Here is a 19,497-nt window from a genome sequence, read left to right on the forward strand (position 1 = left end):
ATAACACAACGGAAACTGTTTCCAGGGGACACTAAAAAGTGATGCACACGTCTGTGACACGCTTTTTGATGCTGTTTTTGGATTATTAAGTTATTTAAGTCGGCAGTAGTGGTGGAAAAGTACTTTAAATTTAAGATTTTTTGACTTATAACATTCTGATAGCTGAATCATGTGATCACAGTGTCAAAAAGCAGACTTCAATATCTTCATAAGCCACAAACTGTAGCAACAACAAGCGTGTCCCAGCCATGTGCATCACTTTTTCTTAATACTGCAAGTGTAGTCACATTATGTATGTACTATTGCATGCAGTATGCATTGAATTGGGACATTGTGGGTCAGAAAAGCATGCTGGCTTACACACTGCAAAAAAATTCTGGCAAACTAAATAGTATGGTAGTATGGGTATTGGAACGCAAAGGATTCTTTTTTTCATTTGCATTTATTTTATTTTATTTGGAGTGCATTGAGCTCTCAGGGTAACTGTACATTTTTCAGCCCTAACATTGGGTATTGTTTAAAATGTTTCAGTACTAGTGCATTTTCATTGAGTGAGTTTCGGTATTGATATCAAAACAATAAGACCTTTCTTTGATTCCTCACTATGAGAAATATAAACATGGTTTTCTACCAAAAACTTTTCCTTATATTCCACAAAAGAAGCCAAATTTAGAAAAAGATAAATGTTGTCTAAACATGCAGGGCTTTGCCTAAATAGTTGTTAAATTGGTTAAAAATTGGTTAAATTGTGATTTAATCTGTAAATGAGAAGTCAACAAGACAAAATAAATGGTTATCTATCCTGACATTTAATGCCAGCAATAATAATATTGACAGTTTTTGATACTTGGTGTTGCAGAAATATTTCAGTTGCTACCAAAAAACGGTATTGAAGTTTTTTACTAAACTCTAGCACTCAACTACTCCTTCCACTCAGCACTTACGGTGTGAATAGAACATGAATTACACTTTTAAATACGTGTTGGGGTCACATCAACATGTCGCCGTTCCCACACGTTCATGAAGCGTTCACTGTTCTGTCCTTCTAAGGGTTAATGCGGGAAGCCAAAAAGCTGATCTCCAAACCTACTTTGCATAATTGCAGCGGACAGATTATGAATAATTCACCCCCTCAAACTCGGAGTTAAACACTGCAGAGTCTCAAACACGCTAACAATATCTCCTTTATTTACTCTCACTCTTTCTAACCCGTGTGATCAAGTAGTTCACCAACTTTGTTTCGATGAATCACGGGAGAAAACACAGAACATGAGGAGCCGAGACGGTTTGTTTATGAACCGAAAACACTGTTTTTATCCGTTTCCATAAACCGTCCTCTGCCGTGCTGGAGGCTTTTTCTTGCAATCCTAGAGCATCTGATTGTTATTTGGGTCTCATTGTAGTGTTATCTTGATAGAAAACACTGTAGCGGGGCCCAAAGGCTCTATAAAGAAACCAAGAGAGGTCTAAATTGAGACTGGGACTGACATCGGTCGCGACGTCGGCGAGAAGGCTGTAATCAGAGCTGGCTTTGTGTAGACAGTCGGATCATCCTTCGCTCATTTAAAAAAAACATTCTGGCACAACGTCAGAGCTGCAGGCTTGAACACAATAGGACGACTTGACTGTCTGCTGTAGTTAATGTAAGACATCTCAGCTTATGAAATGATTGTCATGTTCAACTTCAGTATTCGTTAAAGCAACAACGGTCTGCTCAGTAGTCGTGAACATGATCAACCCTTTGTTGAAAAGGGTTTTGTTCATGTCAACGTTGGAATTGTATGTTTCTGCAAACTACGGATACGTTAAATGTCTATGTTTTTGTATTTGATCAGAGAAGGTGACGTGGTCTATCGAGTGGCAGTTATTGAAAGTTAAGCGGTATAATAAAGAGCCTGAAATCTGGCGGGAGGGTCAAACAAACACAGGACCGGTGTTTGTGTCCAGTGAGAAACCAAAAGTAGAAGTTGATTTTACACTTGTTACCTAACATAAGTCTGCTTATTTATTTGCGATAGTTATGGTTACGTGACATACAACGGTTCATATGTTATTTCACGAAAACGCACTCCCCCTTTTTTGTGCGATTTCTAACCAAAGCCAGCAACACGTGCCGATTTTTCGCTTGTTACATACATTAAGTCTTTACAAAACAAACTTCCATCTCCACAGAAAACTAGGTAAGGTTTAGGAAAAGATTGTTGTTTGTGTTAAAATTGTTTCACTTCCTGGGTTCATGATTACGTGGATAACATAAAAAATAAAATTGTCATATATCTACACATGCAGGATGAGACCAGTCTGACAAAGTAGTTTTGTTGCCTAAAGCGAATAAATCCTTTCACACCATTAACCACGTGTCATTGTGCATCTGAAGGCTGATATCCAACGTATTTATGAAACTTATTTTTGATTCAGAAAATGTTTTTGTATCATGAATGCTAATGTTGCTGATATATAGACTTAATATATCAGTGTTGCTTTTAGCTTGTTTTGCTGCTCTAAAGTAGCCAAAAACTAAAAAAATCAATAGTATGGATTTAATGTTATAGCCAAAATGAACACTCTCTGTGGAAGGACTTCAGACATTCTGCTGTATCAACATCACAAACCAGGCTGCAGGTAGATTAGGACACATTTACACTTTAAGATACTGTTCTTTAATGTATATTGTGAAAATGTGCAAAATGTTATTGTGTTATTGTTATTTCAAAAAGGTAAATAAAGGACTTTAGGAGACTTTCACTCTGTTGTAATTCATAGCAGAAAAGAGTGATTGTTGTCGTAAACTCCATCTTACGATATCATTATTTTAATTCTGTGTTATATCTGTTTTGCGTCCACCATTTTTCAACTGTGATGGACAAAGAAGTTGGCCGCAGCGCTGACAAAACCCTGATTTAAGGCTCGTATATAAAAGTAGATGGACCGTGTTATTATGGGAGCATCGCTGGGCCTCAAAATGAACGGGTACAAGATGTGTCAAAGCGGTGACATCCACCACGGCCTTTTTTCTTTTTCTTTCTTGACTTCCCAACATATTTCTAGATTACCAATAATCCTATATTTCTCCCCTTTTTACAGGACTATATTTATTCTCCCTCCAGAGGGCAGTGTTTGAGAGAAAGAGCCTCCATCTGTCATCACATCATCACTGATCATCAGTCCACAGAGTGTTACTCAAACTAGAATAGTTAATGTTAAACATCGGATGAATTCAAATCAATCATGTCACATGTGAGTATCTTATTGCAGGAGGAAGGAGGAGTTGATGGAGGCGTAAAAAGATTGAGAAAGAGAGACAGATTAATTAACACGAGGAGTTAATGATTAACTTGTGTACGGACTTGTTTCGGTGTCACAGAGCGAGATGAGGAGGCTCAGGAGGAGGAACAACATGAGACGGAGGTCCAAAATAAATAATAAAATAAAAAACGCCTCAAGAACGCCTGAATGCTTTTCAGACACGTAATGCTGCGGAAGTCATTAAAGGAGGAGGAGGAGGAGGAGGAGGAGGAGATGCATTTGTACACGTTAGTCCAACAACAACAACATCACAGTGTCTCTGATAGAAGTGTTCTCCTTTTCTCTGTTTTCTTCTCCTTTCACCTCCCTTTTCCCCTCTGTCTCCTCCTCTTTGGTCTCCTTCTCCTCCTGTTATTTATATCTCCTCTCCTTTTCTCTCTGTCTTCTCCTCTAGTCTTATCTCTCATTTCCTCCTCCATCACATCTATTTTTACCTCCTTTTCCTTTCTTCTCCTCTCTCGCTCCTCTCTCTCCTTCCCTCTACTCAATTTTTCTTCTCCTCTCCTTTATTTTTCTCCTCATCCCCCTCTTTCTCCCTCTCCTCTATCTTCGTTTCCTCTCCTCACTTGTCCCCTCTCTATTTCCTCCCCTTCACCTCTATTTTCTCTCCTCTCCTGCTCCTCACCTTTCTCCTGTCTCACCCCGTCTCCTCTCCTCTATTTGCTTCTCCCCTCTTCTCCCTGCTTCTATTTCATTTTCTTATTCTCTCCTCAGTTCTCCTTTCTCCTCTCTTCTTTTTGTCTCCTCTTACCTCTCATTTCTCTTCCTCTCTCCTCCTTCCATTTCACCTCCACCTTCCTTTCCTCTCTTTCTCCGCCTCTTCCTCCTCCTCTTACTCTTCCACCTTTCCCATTCTCCTCACCTCCTTTCCTCTCCCCTCTTTCTCCATCTCCTCTATGTTCTTCTCCCCTCTCTTCCTCTCTATGACCTCCTCTTCCTCCTTTACCCCTCTCCTCATCTCCTTTCCTTTCCCCTCTTTCTTCATCTCTTTTTTTCTCTGTCTCCTCTTCTCCTCTCTTTCCATCTCACTATTTCTTCCTCCTCTTCCTCATTTCTGCCTCTCCTCTTCCCTCACTCCCCCCATGACCTCATCTTCCCCCTTTCCCTCTTCTCCTCTCTTTTTATCTCCCTTCTTTCTCGCTCTCTTCTATTTTCTTTCCCCTTCCTCTCCCCTCACCATCTCTCGATTTCCTCCTCTCTCTCTTCTCCCTCTCCACTTCTCATCTCTTTTTCTCCAACCTCTTTTTCCCTCCTCTCTATTTCCTTCTCCCTCTCTCTCTCCTCCCTTTCGCACGCATCCCTCTCCTCTCCCCCCTCATTTCCGTCCCCCCTTTCTCCTTCTCATCTCCTCCTCTCCTCTCACTTTCCATATCTATCTTTATTTTATCCATCAACCATTTCCTCCCCTCTCTCTCTTCTTTCTCCCTCTCCTCCCTTTCCCTCTCCTCTCCCCCTTTCATTTCCTCCCCCTTTCTCCTTCTCATTTCCTCCTCTCACTTTCCATATCTCTTTATTTTATCCATCAACCATTTCCTCCTCTCTCTCCTTTCTCCCTTTCCTCTATTTTCTTCTCCCACTCTCCCTCTCCTCTCTCTCCTCCCTTTCCCTCTCCTCTCCCCCTCTCCTCTCACTTTCCATATCTCTTTATTTTATCCATCAACCAACCATTTCCTCCTCTCTCTCCTTTCTCCCTTTCCCTCTCCCCCTTTCATTTCCGTCCCCCCTTTCTCCTTCTCATCTCCTCCTCTCCTCTCACTTTCCATATCTATCTTTATTTTATCCATCAACCATTTCCTCCTCTCTCTCTCCTTTCCTCTATTTTCTTCTCCCACTCTCTCTCCCACTCTCTCTCTCTCTCTCTCTCTCTCTCTCTCTCTCTCTCTCTCTCTCTCTCTCCCCCCTCCTAGTTTCTCAATGAATCTCTCCCCAGGTTCGACCCCTCCCACTCCTCTTGAGCGCTTTAATTGTCAGCTTTGAGGAGAACTTGCTTTAAATACCGTGAGCGCCTCACATCGGGTGGATCTGACCAACTTGTCTCTCTCTCTCTCTCTCTGTCTGTCTCTCTGTCTCTCTGTCTCTCTCTGTCTCGCGTGTTTGCTATACATCTATATATTTGCTATCTTGTCTTCCTCGGAGCGAGCAGCATGCAGGTGTCCGGCTCTCTCCTCCTCTGCAGCGCGGTTCTGCTCGCACTGCTGCAGGGATGCTGCTCCGCTGTGAAGGGATGGAGGCTACTGAAGAACGACGCCACGGAGGTTTTACCGGAGTACACGGGGAACAGCAGGACTCCTCCCGAGGCCACACTGCACGAGTCCAACAGTAACAACAACAACAACAACAACAATAATAACAATAACAGCAACAGCATGAACAACAGGGCGAAAACCGGAGGAAGGACCGCAAACACTGTCTCCTACAGTAAGTTCTCTTTTAAGTTCACCTGATTGGTGCAATAATGAAATAAGTATCCAGCACAAACTTTACAATCTAAAAAAAATATATATTAAAAGTGAGGAAAATGACGTGCAAAAATACATGTCAAATGATGTGTTTAGACAAAGTGCGCGAGAGCATTAAAATATGTCATCTTTTTTATTATGTTAATCAATTAATTCACTTGTAGTAATATAAGTGTAGAAATAATAACTCTATACTTAAGTTTATGGTCTTTTTTTTTATTAATACAAATTTTCTTTTTTTTTAGATTAAATGAACAGATTTCAGTATTTGTGTGAATTGTGTGCTCAGACTGTCAGAAAATGATCTTTATTTAATGCCTGAAAATGTGAAGTTAAATTAGACAATTTATTTGTCATTATTACATTTAAATGACTAAATGGTATGATTAGACTTGATCCACCTTTTTTATTTATTTTTTTACATCTCTTAGAATTAAATCTTGTAGAATCAGTGTATTGGTGAAATCTAAATTGTCCAAATGGATCTGACTTTTAAAAGAACAGCCCAAAGACCACCTGCCCTCCCTGATCAAGAGCAGCTCTTCTGTGTGGGAAGAGTGTTTTCTTGCTTAATCCTGCCAGAGAGGAGGGTGGTGAGAGCGGCACAGACGCACATTCTTGTGGTGTTTTATTCCCCCAAACACACACCATCTGAAGTGGAACATTCACACAGACATCGGGGGGCTTTTTTCACGTTGTCTTCCAGCTTATTTCCTTCTCTCTTTATACTATTAGTCAAGCTCTACTTACATCACCATGATTGCAACAACATGTCTCCAAAAAAAAAAACTAGTTTGTTCTTCAGGGGGGGATGTCTTTTTTTTTTTTTTGAATTGCTTTTTAAATGCAACACTGCCTCTGAGAATGATTCCCACCTGTGGCCAGTAAAGGTTGCATGTTCTGAATCGAGCGGTGCATGTAGAGCAATCTCACGCTCGTGGATTCAAGATGGGTGGTGAGGCATTCTCACAGATTAAATGATTGGTTGAATTAGATGAGCATCTGACAACTGGGAGTAAACAGGTCAAGATCTGTTAGTGTAACTGATGAGGATTTAACGACAAATCCACACAAGATGATGATAATGTAATACCTAATCAGCCTATTCTCCTTAAAAGGGGTGGAAAACCACATCCACTTTGTTTGTTTTTATGGATAAACTGCGTATGTGTCGAGGTTCACACGGGGAGACAGAAATCTCCTGGATTATTTTCCTCATCCGACGTCCTGCTCCTGGTCCCTGTGGGGGTCACAGCGGAGGCTTTGACCACGAAACTGGCGTCCCTCCAATCCTCATCTCTCACAGCTCACGCAAACCCCGTGCAGGCTGCAGGCCGCCGCCATTAGTGTGAGGCTGATAGTGGAGATGAGAGCAGGAAATGTAGAGGGGGGGGACTGGATTATAACTAAAGGAACAAGACAAACTGGGATACGGTGGTAACTGGTGCAAACCGCTGCCCAGTGCGTCCTGTAGTTATTGTACACTGCTGTGGTCCCGTCAGCGGCGGCCACAGAATAACACTAGATCAAGTTCTCATGGGGAGAAAAAAAAAAAGGAAGTCACCTCACATAAAACCTTTGTTCAGCCCTTTTTTTGTGTGCAAAGAAAGCCACAGAGGAAAACAGATCCCTCCGTCAGTGTATCATTTCTAAACCAACAGTTTTCTGACGATAACTCATGCATCGGGCTGTTAAAAAGCCAAACACGGGATTACAGGCCGAGCGTGTCGACTGGAGTCCGTCTGGCAGATGTCCAGTTTGTTCAGAACCCCGTACAGTTGTCTTTAAAATAACCAGACAGCTATTTACTCCTCCGTCACCACATTTGTTTCCTGAGGGCCGACGCTGAATGCCAGCTTTTCCTTCCAGCCTCCCCAAAAAACCTCCATTAAGTTTGATTGAGCTGTTTAATGGCCCTCTGGTCTGGATTTGCTATCAGCTGATTGCTGCCAGCTGGATCTCTCCGTCGAGGCCCCGTCGTCCGCTAATGATCGGACCATGAATCAAACTCAGAAACTCTGATATGATCTCTACACATCTTTGTTTAAACGCACAAATTGTTGCGTTAAGTTGCATTCATGAAAAGTGCATTTTTCGGCTGCACTTCTGTGTCTGCCGTCTAATCTGCAGCATTGAGGCCCTTTAAAAGTGTTTGTCTTTGGCTGCAAGGCACCAAATGTAACCGTGATGTTCTGCTCTTCAACCCAGGTGCCGCTGAGCTGAGCTGCAGGGAGTTGCGCTCCACCCGCTACATCACCGATGGGTCCTGCCGCAGCGCCAAGCCGGTGAAGGAGCTGGTGTGCTCGGGCCAGTGCATGCCCGCGCACCTCATGCCCAACTCCATCGGCCGCGGCAAGTGGTGGAGGGGCAGCACCTCGGACTACCGCTGCATCCCGGCCCACTCCCGGTCGAGGAGGGTCCAGCTTCATTGTCCCAGCGGCAACACCCGGACTTACAAAATCCGCGTGGTCACCTCCTGCAAGTGCAAGCGCTTCAGGCCCCACCACAACCAATCGGAGGCCAAGGAGGTCCCGAAGACACAACGCGGCAGGAAGCACAGCCGCTTGTCTCAAGACCGGAGCAAGAACAACACGCCGACACTGGCGGGCAACTCGTACTGACGCTCCTCTTCAGCACGCACGCACACACACACACACACACACACACACACAGAATCCTCCCACAACACACCGACCAACTGATCTCCTTCAAATAGGGAGGAGATGGTAAAGAAATATCAAAGAGAGTGAAATCATAAGCTAATTGCTGGGCTGGTTTTTTAAGTCACCAGTCTTTGTGTTTTTTCAGCATATTTGTGAACTCTGCTGCTTATTTGCATGAGAAAAGGAGTCAGGGGCCAAGGAGCCTTTCGCCAACAGCTGCGACCGGTCCGGAGATGTAGCACCAATGTTGGATAATGTCTGATCACCCCAACAGCTCGGTTCCTCCGCCTCCACTCAGAACAGCTTCCATTTAACGAGAAGTCTTCCCGCGAGGCTTTCGAAGCCCATCTGTGCAAACATCCAGCGGATGCAGAGCTGCACTGCCGTGTTTTTTAAAAGCTGAAAAGGTGCATCTTCGCTCCAGAGTGGTTGTAATCCATCTCCGTTTGGTTATATGTGTGTGTGTGTGTGTGTGTGTGTGTGTGTGTGTGTGTGTGTGTGTGTGTGTGTGTGTGTGTGTGTGTGTGTGTGTGTGTGTGTGTGGAGGAGATGGTGGCAGCTCTGGGGGCTCTGACGGTGGGATGTTGACAGGTTTTTTCGAGGAGGTCCTGGTTCTGGGAAGCTCACTAAAGGCCTCACTCTTCAGGACAACCCTCTCAGCCACAACCAGGTCTGACAGTTACAGTAGACTCCTTTCCCACGACTAGATACTAAAGAGTCATGAGATGCAGATGAGAGGAAGAGAAAGCAGTTTCTTTTTGACACCACAGGGGCACTGGGCATTCCTGTGACTCCTCTTAATTGCTAAATGAGCTCATTCCTGTGTTATTTGAGTCGTAAAAAGCCATTTCCTCTAGACGTAGCTGGTTCCTGTTTGTTGGAATCACACACACAGACCCCCAAAATAAATAAATAATACAGTGCACATGTGTGTGGGAGGCATCAGAAAGTGGAGCGTGGTTGTGTTTGATACCTAAGGGGCAGGGAGCGCTTTCTCCAGAACGCCCACAAACCGGAAAGATCTTTAGTAACGGGGACAAATGAGGCAGCAATCGACCGCCTGCAGCCAAAATCCACCCGTTTTGCTCTCTGCTCCCATTCTGTAAATAGCCCAAACAGGAAAGATAGGAACACAAATAACCTAATGGAAACAATAATTGTATCATTGACTGGACCGATAAGATCTGGGCCCCCGTGTGCGTCACTGCAGACAACACAGAGACAGTTTCATGAAGAATACTCACCACGTTTCCACATATTGTCAGACGTTTTTTTTTCCATTCATTTTTCTGTCTAAACTGTTCTGACAATGTTTGCTCGTTTTCCCTGATTGTGTGTATGTGTGTGTGTTTTTTATTAAATAGCAACTGGAAGGGGTTTGTCTTGTAAGCGGAGGAGCTGTGATTGTACATATCAAACCGGAGGGAGGGCTGTTTTTTCTACAGACACAAAAGAAGGACTGTTATAAAAGAATGAACTGCATATTTATTTTTTATTTCCACATTTAAATTATTTATGCAACCTTTTTTGTAGTAAATGATAGCCATTATTGTCATATAGTATGATAGAGAGACGTTGGAGATGAAATACTGTACAGTACATGAATAAAGTAAAGGAAGATATATTTGAAAGAGCCGGCGTATTTGTTATCTTTCTTATTTAAACTTGTTGCAAAATACACTTTACTTTGATCCCCTCATTTTGCATTAGTAAGTAGTATATAAATATATTATAAATGGGTTATGACACACTAGTTGTAAGCAGATATAAGTTATTAATAGTGTGTAATAACTCTTTCTGTGGGCACCTGTAAATCTACTTTACTTGTTTATTTCCATTTTATGCTACTTTATACGACTGCTCCGCTACATATTGGAGGCAAATATTATATTTTTTCAACAACTTTCTTTACTTACTTTGCATATTCAGATTATTAATACAACATTTTATTAACAAATAAATGATGTTGCATTTCTGTTGATTAACCTGAAAGTATATAAAATAATAAAAAATGAGACCCGCTTTTACCAGCTGCAACATCATGGTGCACATTAATGCATAAATTATTATATTCCAATATATAATATACAGGATTCTGAAATGGCCCATTCGGCAAAATTAGCCCTTTTGGTTCTTTGAATGCAAATACTTTTGAGCTTTTACAAATGCAGGACTTTTACTAGTATCAGAGTATTTCTGTGGCATTGCTACTTCTAATTTAAGACACAAGTACTTCTAACAATACTGCCCATGAGTAGAGGATGCTGTATTATTACTATAGGAAGTAAAACTGTTGTAATAATATAAAATATGTCTTCATCGTTGGCATATACTGAATAAGAACTTTATAGTTGATTACAACTTCATCATAGTGTTATATTGAATGTTTTATTAATTGTTTATATATGCTTATAGTGCTGAATATGGGGTTAAAGTAAAGTGTATTTGTACGTGCATTATTTGGGATGTCTGTTTGACGTCTGTGCAAAGAAATTCAGCCAATTAGAAAGATGGGTGTCTGCACTGTGTCTGCACTGCTTTGCAAAAGACGAAGAAGAAGACGAGGAATCTTTGGTCTTGAGATTTCCAGCGTTTCTTTGTTTATGAGGGTGGATAAGAGCCACTGTCATCTTTCCTCTCCGCCTCTCCTCCCTCGTGGCTTCAGGCTTCGATAGACTGTGAGACTGAGAGCTCTGTGGATGCTTGTCATATCTGGAGTGCACCTTGCCAGCAGAAAGACCAGAACTCGCTGCAGGCCAACGAGAGTTATGCAATCCAGACATCGAAAAATGAACCAGACGAAAAAAAGAGGTGTTTACGCTGAGTTTTATCTGCAAATGTTATTTTTAATTACCGGGACAAGAGCTCCCTTCGAGCGTCAAATAAACTCGCACATAAACACAAAACAGGAAAATCACTGTGGCAACTGTGGTGGAGAGCTCGTCCCTCATCGTGTCAATGGAGAACGGTAGATATTAAGTTTCACTACATCACCAGTAATGTGCAGTCATTATGTCATTTTCAACCCCTGTTTTCCAAGAGAGAACAGACATGCCGTGCTTTAACTCAGACAACAAGCATGGAGGAAGCTTCCCATGAAAAGTCAAGAACACGTACTTAAGAGCAGTACGTGAACGGTACCTTTATACATCGATGCTGACAAAGCATCTGCCGCGTGTTAACCGTGTGCACACAACAAACGACCTGCAGGTGACCCCTCGTGGATCTCGGGAGGTGCACGAGAAGTCAGGGATGATCCATTATTCTCGGCGTATGCAGCAAGTCTAAGACACTTTGCTGTGTCATCGATTAAGTTTTGGAATACCAGGTGCAGAAATCCCAGAGGATCTCTGCTCCGATACACCAGTGTGTTCTCAAACAGTTCCTGGTTGACCCATGGCCTCTATGAGGATTATTTGTAGAACTGACACACTGACCACAATAAATGATAAATGGCGTCCAAATGTTGGAGAAGAAATTATGTGATTGCACCGTAGGAAAGGAATAACACCTGTTTATCTAGCTGGACCAGTGGTGAAATTAAAGAAAATTTACTCAAATACAAATTGAATGTACTTTACTTGAATATGTCAATTTTATGCAACATTATACTTCCTACTGTATTACATAAAATCTTTAGTAAGCCTTTTTTGATCAGCTGGAAAATGCATCGTCACAAAGCTGAAAACGTGGCTGTTTGTCTTTTTAGAGATACGTGGATGTCACAGGACAGCGACGCTACAAAGAAATGATAATCTTATAGAAAATGATGCATTGCTGCCGATTAAACTAGCAAAGATGATATAAAGGAGTTCAAATGCAACATACAAATTTATGCAGCAGTAGTATACATTCAGAAAACATCATATTTAATTAAAACACCGACTGAGTATTTTTACTTTGCTAATTACAAACTTATACTTCAGTAAGGTTTTTTAATGCAGGACTCTTACCTATAGTGGAGTATTTTCACAGAGTGGTATTTCTCAGGTCCGTCATGAACAATTTTGGGCACGAGCAGATATTTTAGCTGGTGCCTGTTGCCTCCCAGCCAATCGTTGTTTTGAAACTGCATATGATTTGAGTTGAAGCTCTGCAGATCCAGCCCCGTATCCTATAAATGACATTCCCATACAATGAAAATGCATTGTGAATTACGTTCCGAAGGGAAAATTTGCTTTTCACATACCTCAAATTAACTTGAAATGAGGTAGGGGTTCTGGAATGGTTTAAAAAAACTTTTTTTCCCCCAAGGAGACCACTGTCTGTGTCCATGTGAACTAACTAACTTTGATGCTTTTTTGTTTCTGCTTTTTTTTACATTTACGAGTTTTAAACTGCGACCGTTATTCAAGAAAAATAAGTTTTCCTCGAAACGTAAATAGAGATGAAGTTCAGTTGTATGTGAATCATCATTTTGTAGGAGACATTGTTGGTATATGACACTTATAAGAAAAACCCAGGACCTATTTAATTGGCTACATAGTTATATTGTTGTGTTTTTTTATATATATATTTCAAATAGTATTAGTAAGAAAATGTAACTTTTTTTCCCTTCACTTATTTGGGTTGAACAGACCTTTAGTCAAAGTGTTTATGGACTTCATCTTTCAACTCACAATTCATCAAGATAATCACTGTTTCCCAACAAAGCTTTAATCTCTCAGTGCAGAGAGAATCTCCTTCTCGCCACGTCCTCTGAATAAAAATAAATAAATACCTACGTGGAATAAAATGTTCCTCACAAATGCATGTTTCCGATTTCCCTCCTTTGAACTCCCATAATGGAACGGTGAGATATCTAATTTCAGTTTTGTGCAGTGCAAGCTTATTGTTTAGTGCACAGCCAACAGAGTTCTCTAGAAGGCGGCCAATTGTCAGCTTAAACACTGTCAACACAGACCTAACTGATGTTCAGCCAAATGCAGAGGAGACAGTCAAGTTAAATAGACTGTATATCATCTGCAAATAAAGAGTCATCCCTCACTGATGTGTGTTTCTATGTTGACTGCGGGGAAAAAAAACCACCAGTGGAAACTGACTTGAGGTGACATTCATAGCATGTGAAGCTCTTTCTCTCACCTGCCAAAAACTAACCCCTATAAAAAGACTTAAAAGTGTCGTGTTTCTGGTCAGCAGTCCAATTGCCTAACACCGCTGTAGGTTGTCCAAGACGTTTACTGAGACGGAGACTATTTACTGAACTTAATAGCACACGTAATTTTCAGACATAAATGCCCCCCCTCCCCCTTTGAAGCAAACTTTTCCAGGAGCGGATATTATTGCTCAAGTCAAACACATGTGGAGGATGACGGATGTAGTCGGAGACGGATGTTTGCGCTCCTCCAACCACTCCCTTTATCAGGCTGTGAGTGCTAATAGCCTCGGAAACAAATGGAAACCAGAGATGTCTGGGCGGCCTAAAGGAGAGAGAAAAGCGGAAAAAAGTCAAACTAACTTTGTGTTCCTCTGACGGAGCTGGCTTTGTGGAAGGTGGGCAGTGTTTTCCTGCAGGCTGAGAGTTTAATCCAGCAGAACAAGGGAGAAGCTGGCGTGGAAACAGAGGCGAGACCAAAGATCTAACGTTAACTCCATCCAGACTGCAGCTTAATGAGAGATTCTCTACGATGAATCAGACTCTCTCTGCATCATTAAGAAGATAAAGGAGCAAAAGTGACACTTTTTTTTCCAAGAGATGGACAGTAGCTTCCTCTCGGGTCAGGTGGCTTCCACCGAGCCGTGTAAGCCTCGCTCTCTCAGCCGAGGCCAGGCGCGCGGAGCGGCGAGCCAACCACATGTGCTCGGGACAACAGGAGGTTCGGAGGATGTGAAGCAGGGCTGTCAACAAACAAAAAAAACGACCGCAGCAAAGCCCCAAGGTTGTGGAGGCAGAATGCATTTCCTTTGCCTTAATCATCACCTTATGGACTGAAACATATAAGATATTTCAGTTCTGGAATAAATAAAAAAAGATAACTTGTGTGTTTTGCTTGTGGTTACTTTGGAATTATACTTTTCTAGAGGCTTAAAAACAGATGATGAATCGGTGTAACTGCTGATTCACTTTGCGGTGTTTGTGTATGAGACTGAGGGGGGCCACGTAAAGGCCAAATCAAACACATGCGGTATCAAGAGTTTACACAAACCCTCACTCGGTAATTAAGCTTGAGGTCATTGGAACCGACGACTCAAGGAAAGCTGACATCAGCAAGGTCAGTTCGTCCGCACACAAAAGCAATTAAAACGTCTGTTTACGTTTGATGTGTTGTGAAATTTCAGAGTGAAACTGCAAATCTTAGAAGGTTGTGCAGAAATATATATATATACAGAGAGAGTGAGAGCCTTCTGGGTTCTGTTCCAAAAGTAAGACAACATCATTCAAGAACCAATTGACATTTATAACAACACTTGTAACACCCCAAATAAAAATCCAGCCTTGGAACGGAGCCTTTCTCAACAGTTTGTCAAGTGGCTCTCTTGATATGTCGAGATAAAGATGGTTGTTTTTGGAAAGTCAATCTAATAATGCGGTTTACTTAATCTTTTTGCTGCCTTTTTAACAAACATCTTTCCCGTAAGTCAAAGGAGGCGAATGATCCGGGTCAGCTGAGATGTTTTCTGTAAAAACAGCCGAACTCAGAGGAGCAAATGCTTTAAACGTTTTTTGATAGCACAGATTACAGCTGAGACAACAACGTCATGGTCCTCAGGTTTTTATGTTATAGTTTGTTTTCTGTTTTAGTTTAAAAGTCCTCTCCCCTTGTGTCTTTCCTGCCTTTGTTTGTTTCCCTCCTGTGTGATCCTCCTTTATTAGTTTAACCTGTCCCTCGTTATCTCCCTCCTTTCCTTGTGGATTTCATCATTTTGTAAGTTTGTCTTTGTTGATTAGTTGCTGTTCAGTTTTGTTTTACCGTTACCTGCCAGCTGGACCTCCATTTTTTTACCTACAGTTTTTCTTTATTAAAGTATCTTCATCATATACGAGTCTGCATTTATCTGCCTAATCTGCTTCATCAGCCACAAAAACTAAAAAAACAGTGTTCACAAAGGTTTACATTTCTAACAGTTAGTGCTTTTAGTGAATGCCATTTTGTTAAACCTGCAGATACATATCGTTACTATTTTAACAATAATGATACAGATACGTTTAATTTCTTAAATGGAAAAGAAAAATTACACTCAAGGCAATTCACATGAAACGCACCAGCCATTAATCAAAAATGTATTACAAAAGCTGCTAGCTGTAGTCGCTTCATGTCATCCAAACAGACGTAAATAATTAGCCGAAAATTGCTAAAAGCTACAGAGAGCTGCAGATTTGGAAGCTGAGTCTCAGCGAGGTTGGCAGACTTCTTTCTCTGGCCAGGGAGACATTAGGCAATAGCTGTTTGCTGCTATATTAATCTTCTGAATATCAAATGTAGCATCTTTAAAACAAAACTGGTTCACACAATAAGACAACGTGTTTTTAAACAAAGGCTGACAGAAGAATAATACAAAAAACATCTTTAAGAAGTTTCAGCAGTCACAACAATTTCCCATCATGCAGTTTGACGTCCACACATGAAAACAGTTTGCTTAAATCCATATAAAATGAGCGGATTCACTTCACTCCTTTATTGTCAACTGGTCATTTTCCAAACACAGTGACCCAGAGCTCCCTCCTTGGGTGGAGCTCAAAATGGCTTTCTGAGTACCGCAATTTTCTGCTTCTCATCATGTCTCAAATATGTCGGTTTTGTTCTGTGGCATCCAGGAGTTCCTATCGGCAGCCATGTCATCTCCAGATGTTTGAGCAAAAACTGGTCCATTTAATGAGTAATGCACAGAGTAGTCTTTTCAATTTCAGCTACATTTTGTACATGTTTATACACCGAACAAATTTACGGTCGCATAAAACTGGTAGTCACCCAGAGCAGTTCTGTAGAGTAAAAATGAGAGCAGTGAACCGTTAAAGCACGCCTTTCCTTTAAGAGCGCACAGCAACAATTAAATCAGCTGCTGAGGAGTGATTTTTTAAACGGGAGTTTTAGAGTGGGTGGTATGGACACGGCAAGTTGGGGATTAAACAGCCCATGAGAAACAGATTTATGATGGGCAGTAGTTGCTCTCTAACCAAAAAACCTCCCCTGGCATTTTGAACAAGCGTGAATCAAACCAATTTTCTCGATGTCATCATCACGAGCCAAAGCGATGCTGATTGTATTAACGTGGCGATGCCAACCAGACCGCGACTCGGGCGATTCGTCCCTCCCTTCTATTCGTAAGTTTCTTGGCCCATTACAGCTGATTCTGAACATGACAAAGCTCTCTGGACAGGAGCGAGTCGATGACGACAGCATCTCTGTCCTGTTTGAATTAAATCCATTTGAATTGCGTAACCACTCGGCACACTGGCTCAGCAGCTGCCCTCAGCTAGAGATGAGGGCTCGAGTCACAAATCTGATGACAAGAGGGTCTGCATTTTTAATGGACTGCACAATAAGTGGCTCTCCAGTCCAGGAATTCCTTTCACACAAAAACAAGTTTTGTTTTTCACATCGTAGGGTACCAGATTAAAAAACACTTCAGTTCAACACAGATCGATAAGTGTTTCATTTTTTAAAGACAAGTCTGACTTTAGACTTGTCTTTAAAAAATCTAAAATAAAGCTCGACTTGGACTTTAACACCATTGATTCGTGGCTTCACAAGGACTTGAGCCTTTTGACTTTTCAGTCTTTTCATTTGGGACTTGAGCTGGGATTTTGGGATTTGTCAGTCTTGATTTGGGCCTAAATTTGGGACTTGTCTTTGGATTTGTCATTCTTGACCTGAGTTAATTTAAGACTTTTCAGCCTTGACTTGGAACTTGTATCGGGACTTGTCTGTCTTGACTTGGGACTTGTCTTTGGAACTGTCAGTCTTGACTTGTGACTTAATTTGGGATTTGTTTTGGGATTTGTCATTCTTGATTTAGGAGTTAATTTAAGACTATTCAGTCTTGTCTTGGGACTTGTCAGTCTTTTCTTGGGACTTGTCTTAGGAACTGTCAGTCCTGACTTGGGAACTGATTTGGGACTCTAGTGCAAAGACCTAAAACCTACTTGTGACTTGCTAAACATCATCTTGGCCCCACCTCTGTGTCTAAAACATCATATCAAGCGTATCTTGAGAAACCACAAACCGCTCAAATCACTGCTATTGCAAAACAGACAGAATGTCCAGCATTGAGAAGTAAACATCGACGTATTCTCCGTCCCAGAACAACAAACTAAAGTTTTTCTTCCCCCCTAAGGGTTCATGACTACTTCCACAGACAGGCCGGTGCCTTCATGCTTGTTTGTATGTTTATGCCATAGCTCTTCAGCTGAGGAGGTTATTTTAGGGCACCAGTGTAGCATTTCAACGCTGCATCATCCAGCCTGAACTTGATAATACTCTTTAACACATACACAGTTATAAACAGCCAGTAAATTCACATTTCTCCCCACATGGAAGCTGTTTTTATTCTCGAGGCACGCTGCTGATTAAACAGGCGTGAGTTTCTTTTTTCCCGCACTTTATTCTGACCCCCTTTTTTGGACCAGCTCAGTGCAATCAGCTCCAAGTGCAGAGGAAATTGCTTCCGTGGGCGCACGACCCCAGGAGAGGCCGAGGCAGATATCTCCACAATCTCCCCAGCTTAGGAGAGTTTAAGATCGGGATCGATTTTGGCTTATCAGATGTCAAAGAGCCTCTGGAGCTGTATGTGTCCCAGTCCTGACCCAGGTTGCAAAAAAAAAAGTCCCTGAATGTGGTCAACAATAATGTCTATATCTAGTTTATTCTTTATTTGATTCTGGGAGGATCCATCAACCCTTATGCCAGTATAGGGTAATATTTTCCTACAGAACTTAGTCTTCAATATTTGTGCTTGTCAGCCCTGACTTTATTTGATGAGCAACATCATAATTGATGTCTGGGCATGAATATCAAATTTGATCTGCTCATAGAGACGCATTTTTCTCAGAGAAATGTGTTGACGTGCAGAGTAGTCGGATACTTGGGGCGTGGGGGCAGGATTATTGATGTTATGACAGCTAGAGCTAATTGTTCATAAAACACTTCTATGAGAAAAGAGTCTCTTTTTTTATGAGTCACAGTCTACCATCTGTCTATCTGCGGAGAACGTTTCCATTTAAAACATTAGGCGTTTGCATCAGGTCCAAATTCTCACCGAGATCAGTGGAAGCCTGGGACGGGACTCCAAAAAAAAAAGAAATACAGACGATGTGTAACTCTCAGCCTTTGACAACGTCTGAGATTCTGCTATCGTTCTGACAATACACTTGTTCAGCCGAATTCACATGCTTAAGTTTCACTGTTGCTCGGAGAGGCCTTGGATACTTTCTTGCCAGTATCTCAGAGCCTTAGTCAGCACATCTGACCCAGCACGGGGCAAAGAGTATGTTCTCTACCTTCCGCCAAAGAGGAATAGACGTGGAGAGAGTTGATTCACACAGCAGATGCCTTTCTTTTTGTGGACAACCGAAAATAGATAATTAAACGCATTAGAAAACCATCCCAGGCTTCTGTGCATGGTGCCTCAATCACCGAATGTTAAAGAAAAAGAAAACCCCAAAGTGTATCGTTCGTTGACTTTGGAGGGGGAATATGCACATCTCTGCACTATTTTGCTTGCAGAAAATTAAGGTTTTTGAATAACAACCGTTCAACGCCAAATGAAATACGACTGCCAGACAGCGAGGCCAAACACCTTCTTGAAAAAAGAAAATGGCTACATCAGTGGGGATGACGGTTTTATGACATGATCGATCATAATTTTGTGGCAACTTGGCGAGAACAAATAATAAATAAATAAAACCCGATTGCTGTTTTGTCAACAGTTAATCACACAGCACAGACGCTGTGTTTTGTGTCTCAGTCGCCATCTGGACGGCGATGAAACACTTATCGATCTGTGTTGAACTGAAGTGTTTTTTAATCTGGTACCCTACGATGTGAAAAACAAAACTTGTTTTTGTGTGAAAGGAATTCCTGGACTGGAGAGCCACTTATTGTGCAGTCCATTAAAAATGCAGACCCTCT

The 19,497-nt window shown here is 41.7% G+C and overlaps 1 protein-coding gene across 1 annotated transcript; it reads left to right on the top strand.

Annotated features, from left to right (window-relative positions):
- Positions 1–5,450: 5,450 nt before the first annotated feature.
- sost (sclerostin) lies at positions 5,451–8,386 on the top strand. Its single transcript, XM_054598369.1, has 2 exons — positions 5,451–5,724; positions 7,974–8,386. The coding sequence occupies exons 1-2, from the start codon at positions 5,451–5,453 to the stop codon at positions 8,384–8,386; spliced, it is 687 nt and encodes a 228-aa protein (XP_054454344.1).
- The last annotated feature ends 11,111 nt before the right edge of the window (positions 8,387–19,497 follow it).

This window comes from Anoplopoma fimbria, chromosome 5, assembly GCF_027596085.1.
Source record: "Anoplopoma fimbria isolate UVic2021 breed Golden Eagle Sablefish chromosome 5, Afim_UVic_2022, whole genome shotgun sequence".
In the NCBI taxonomy this organism is placed as follows: domain Eukaryota; kingdom Metazoa; phylum Chordata; class Actinopteri; order Perciformes; family Anoplopomatidae; genus Anoplopoma; species Anoplopoma fimbria.

What these genes read in the sequence shown, in the direction of transcription:
- sost (XM_054598369.1), top strand. Translation starts at nt 5,451, where the DNA reads ATGCAGGTGTCCGGCTCTCTCCTCCTCTGCAGCGCGGTTCTGCTCGCA. An exon ending in CGCAAACACTGTCTCCTACA is followed by an intron (nt 5,725 to 7,973) that starts GTAAGTTCTCTT and finishes TCTTCAACCCAG; the next exon opens with GTGCCGCTGAGCTGAGCTGC.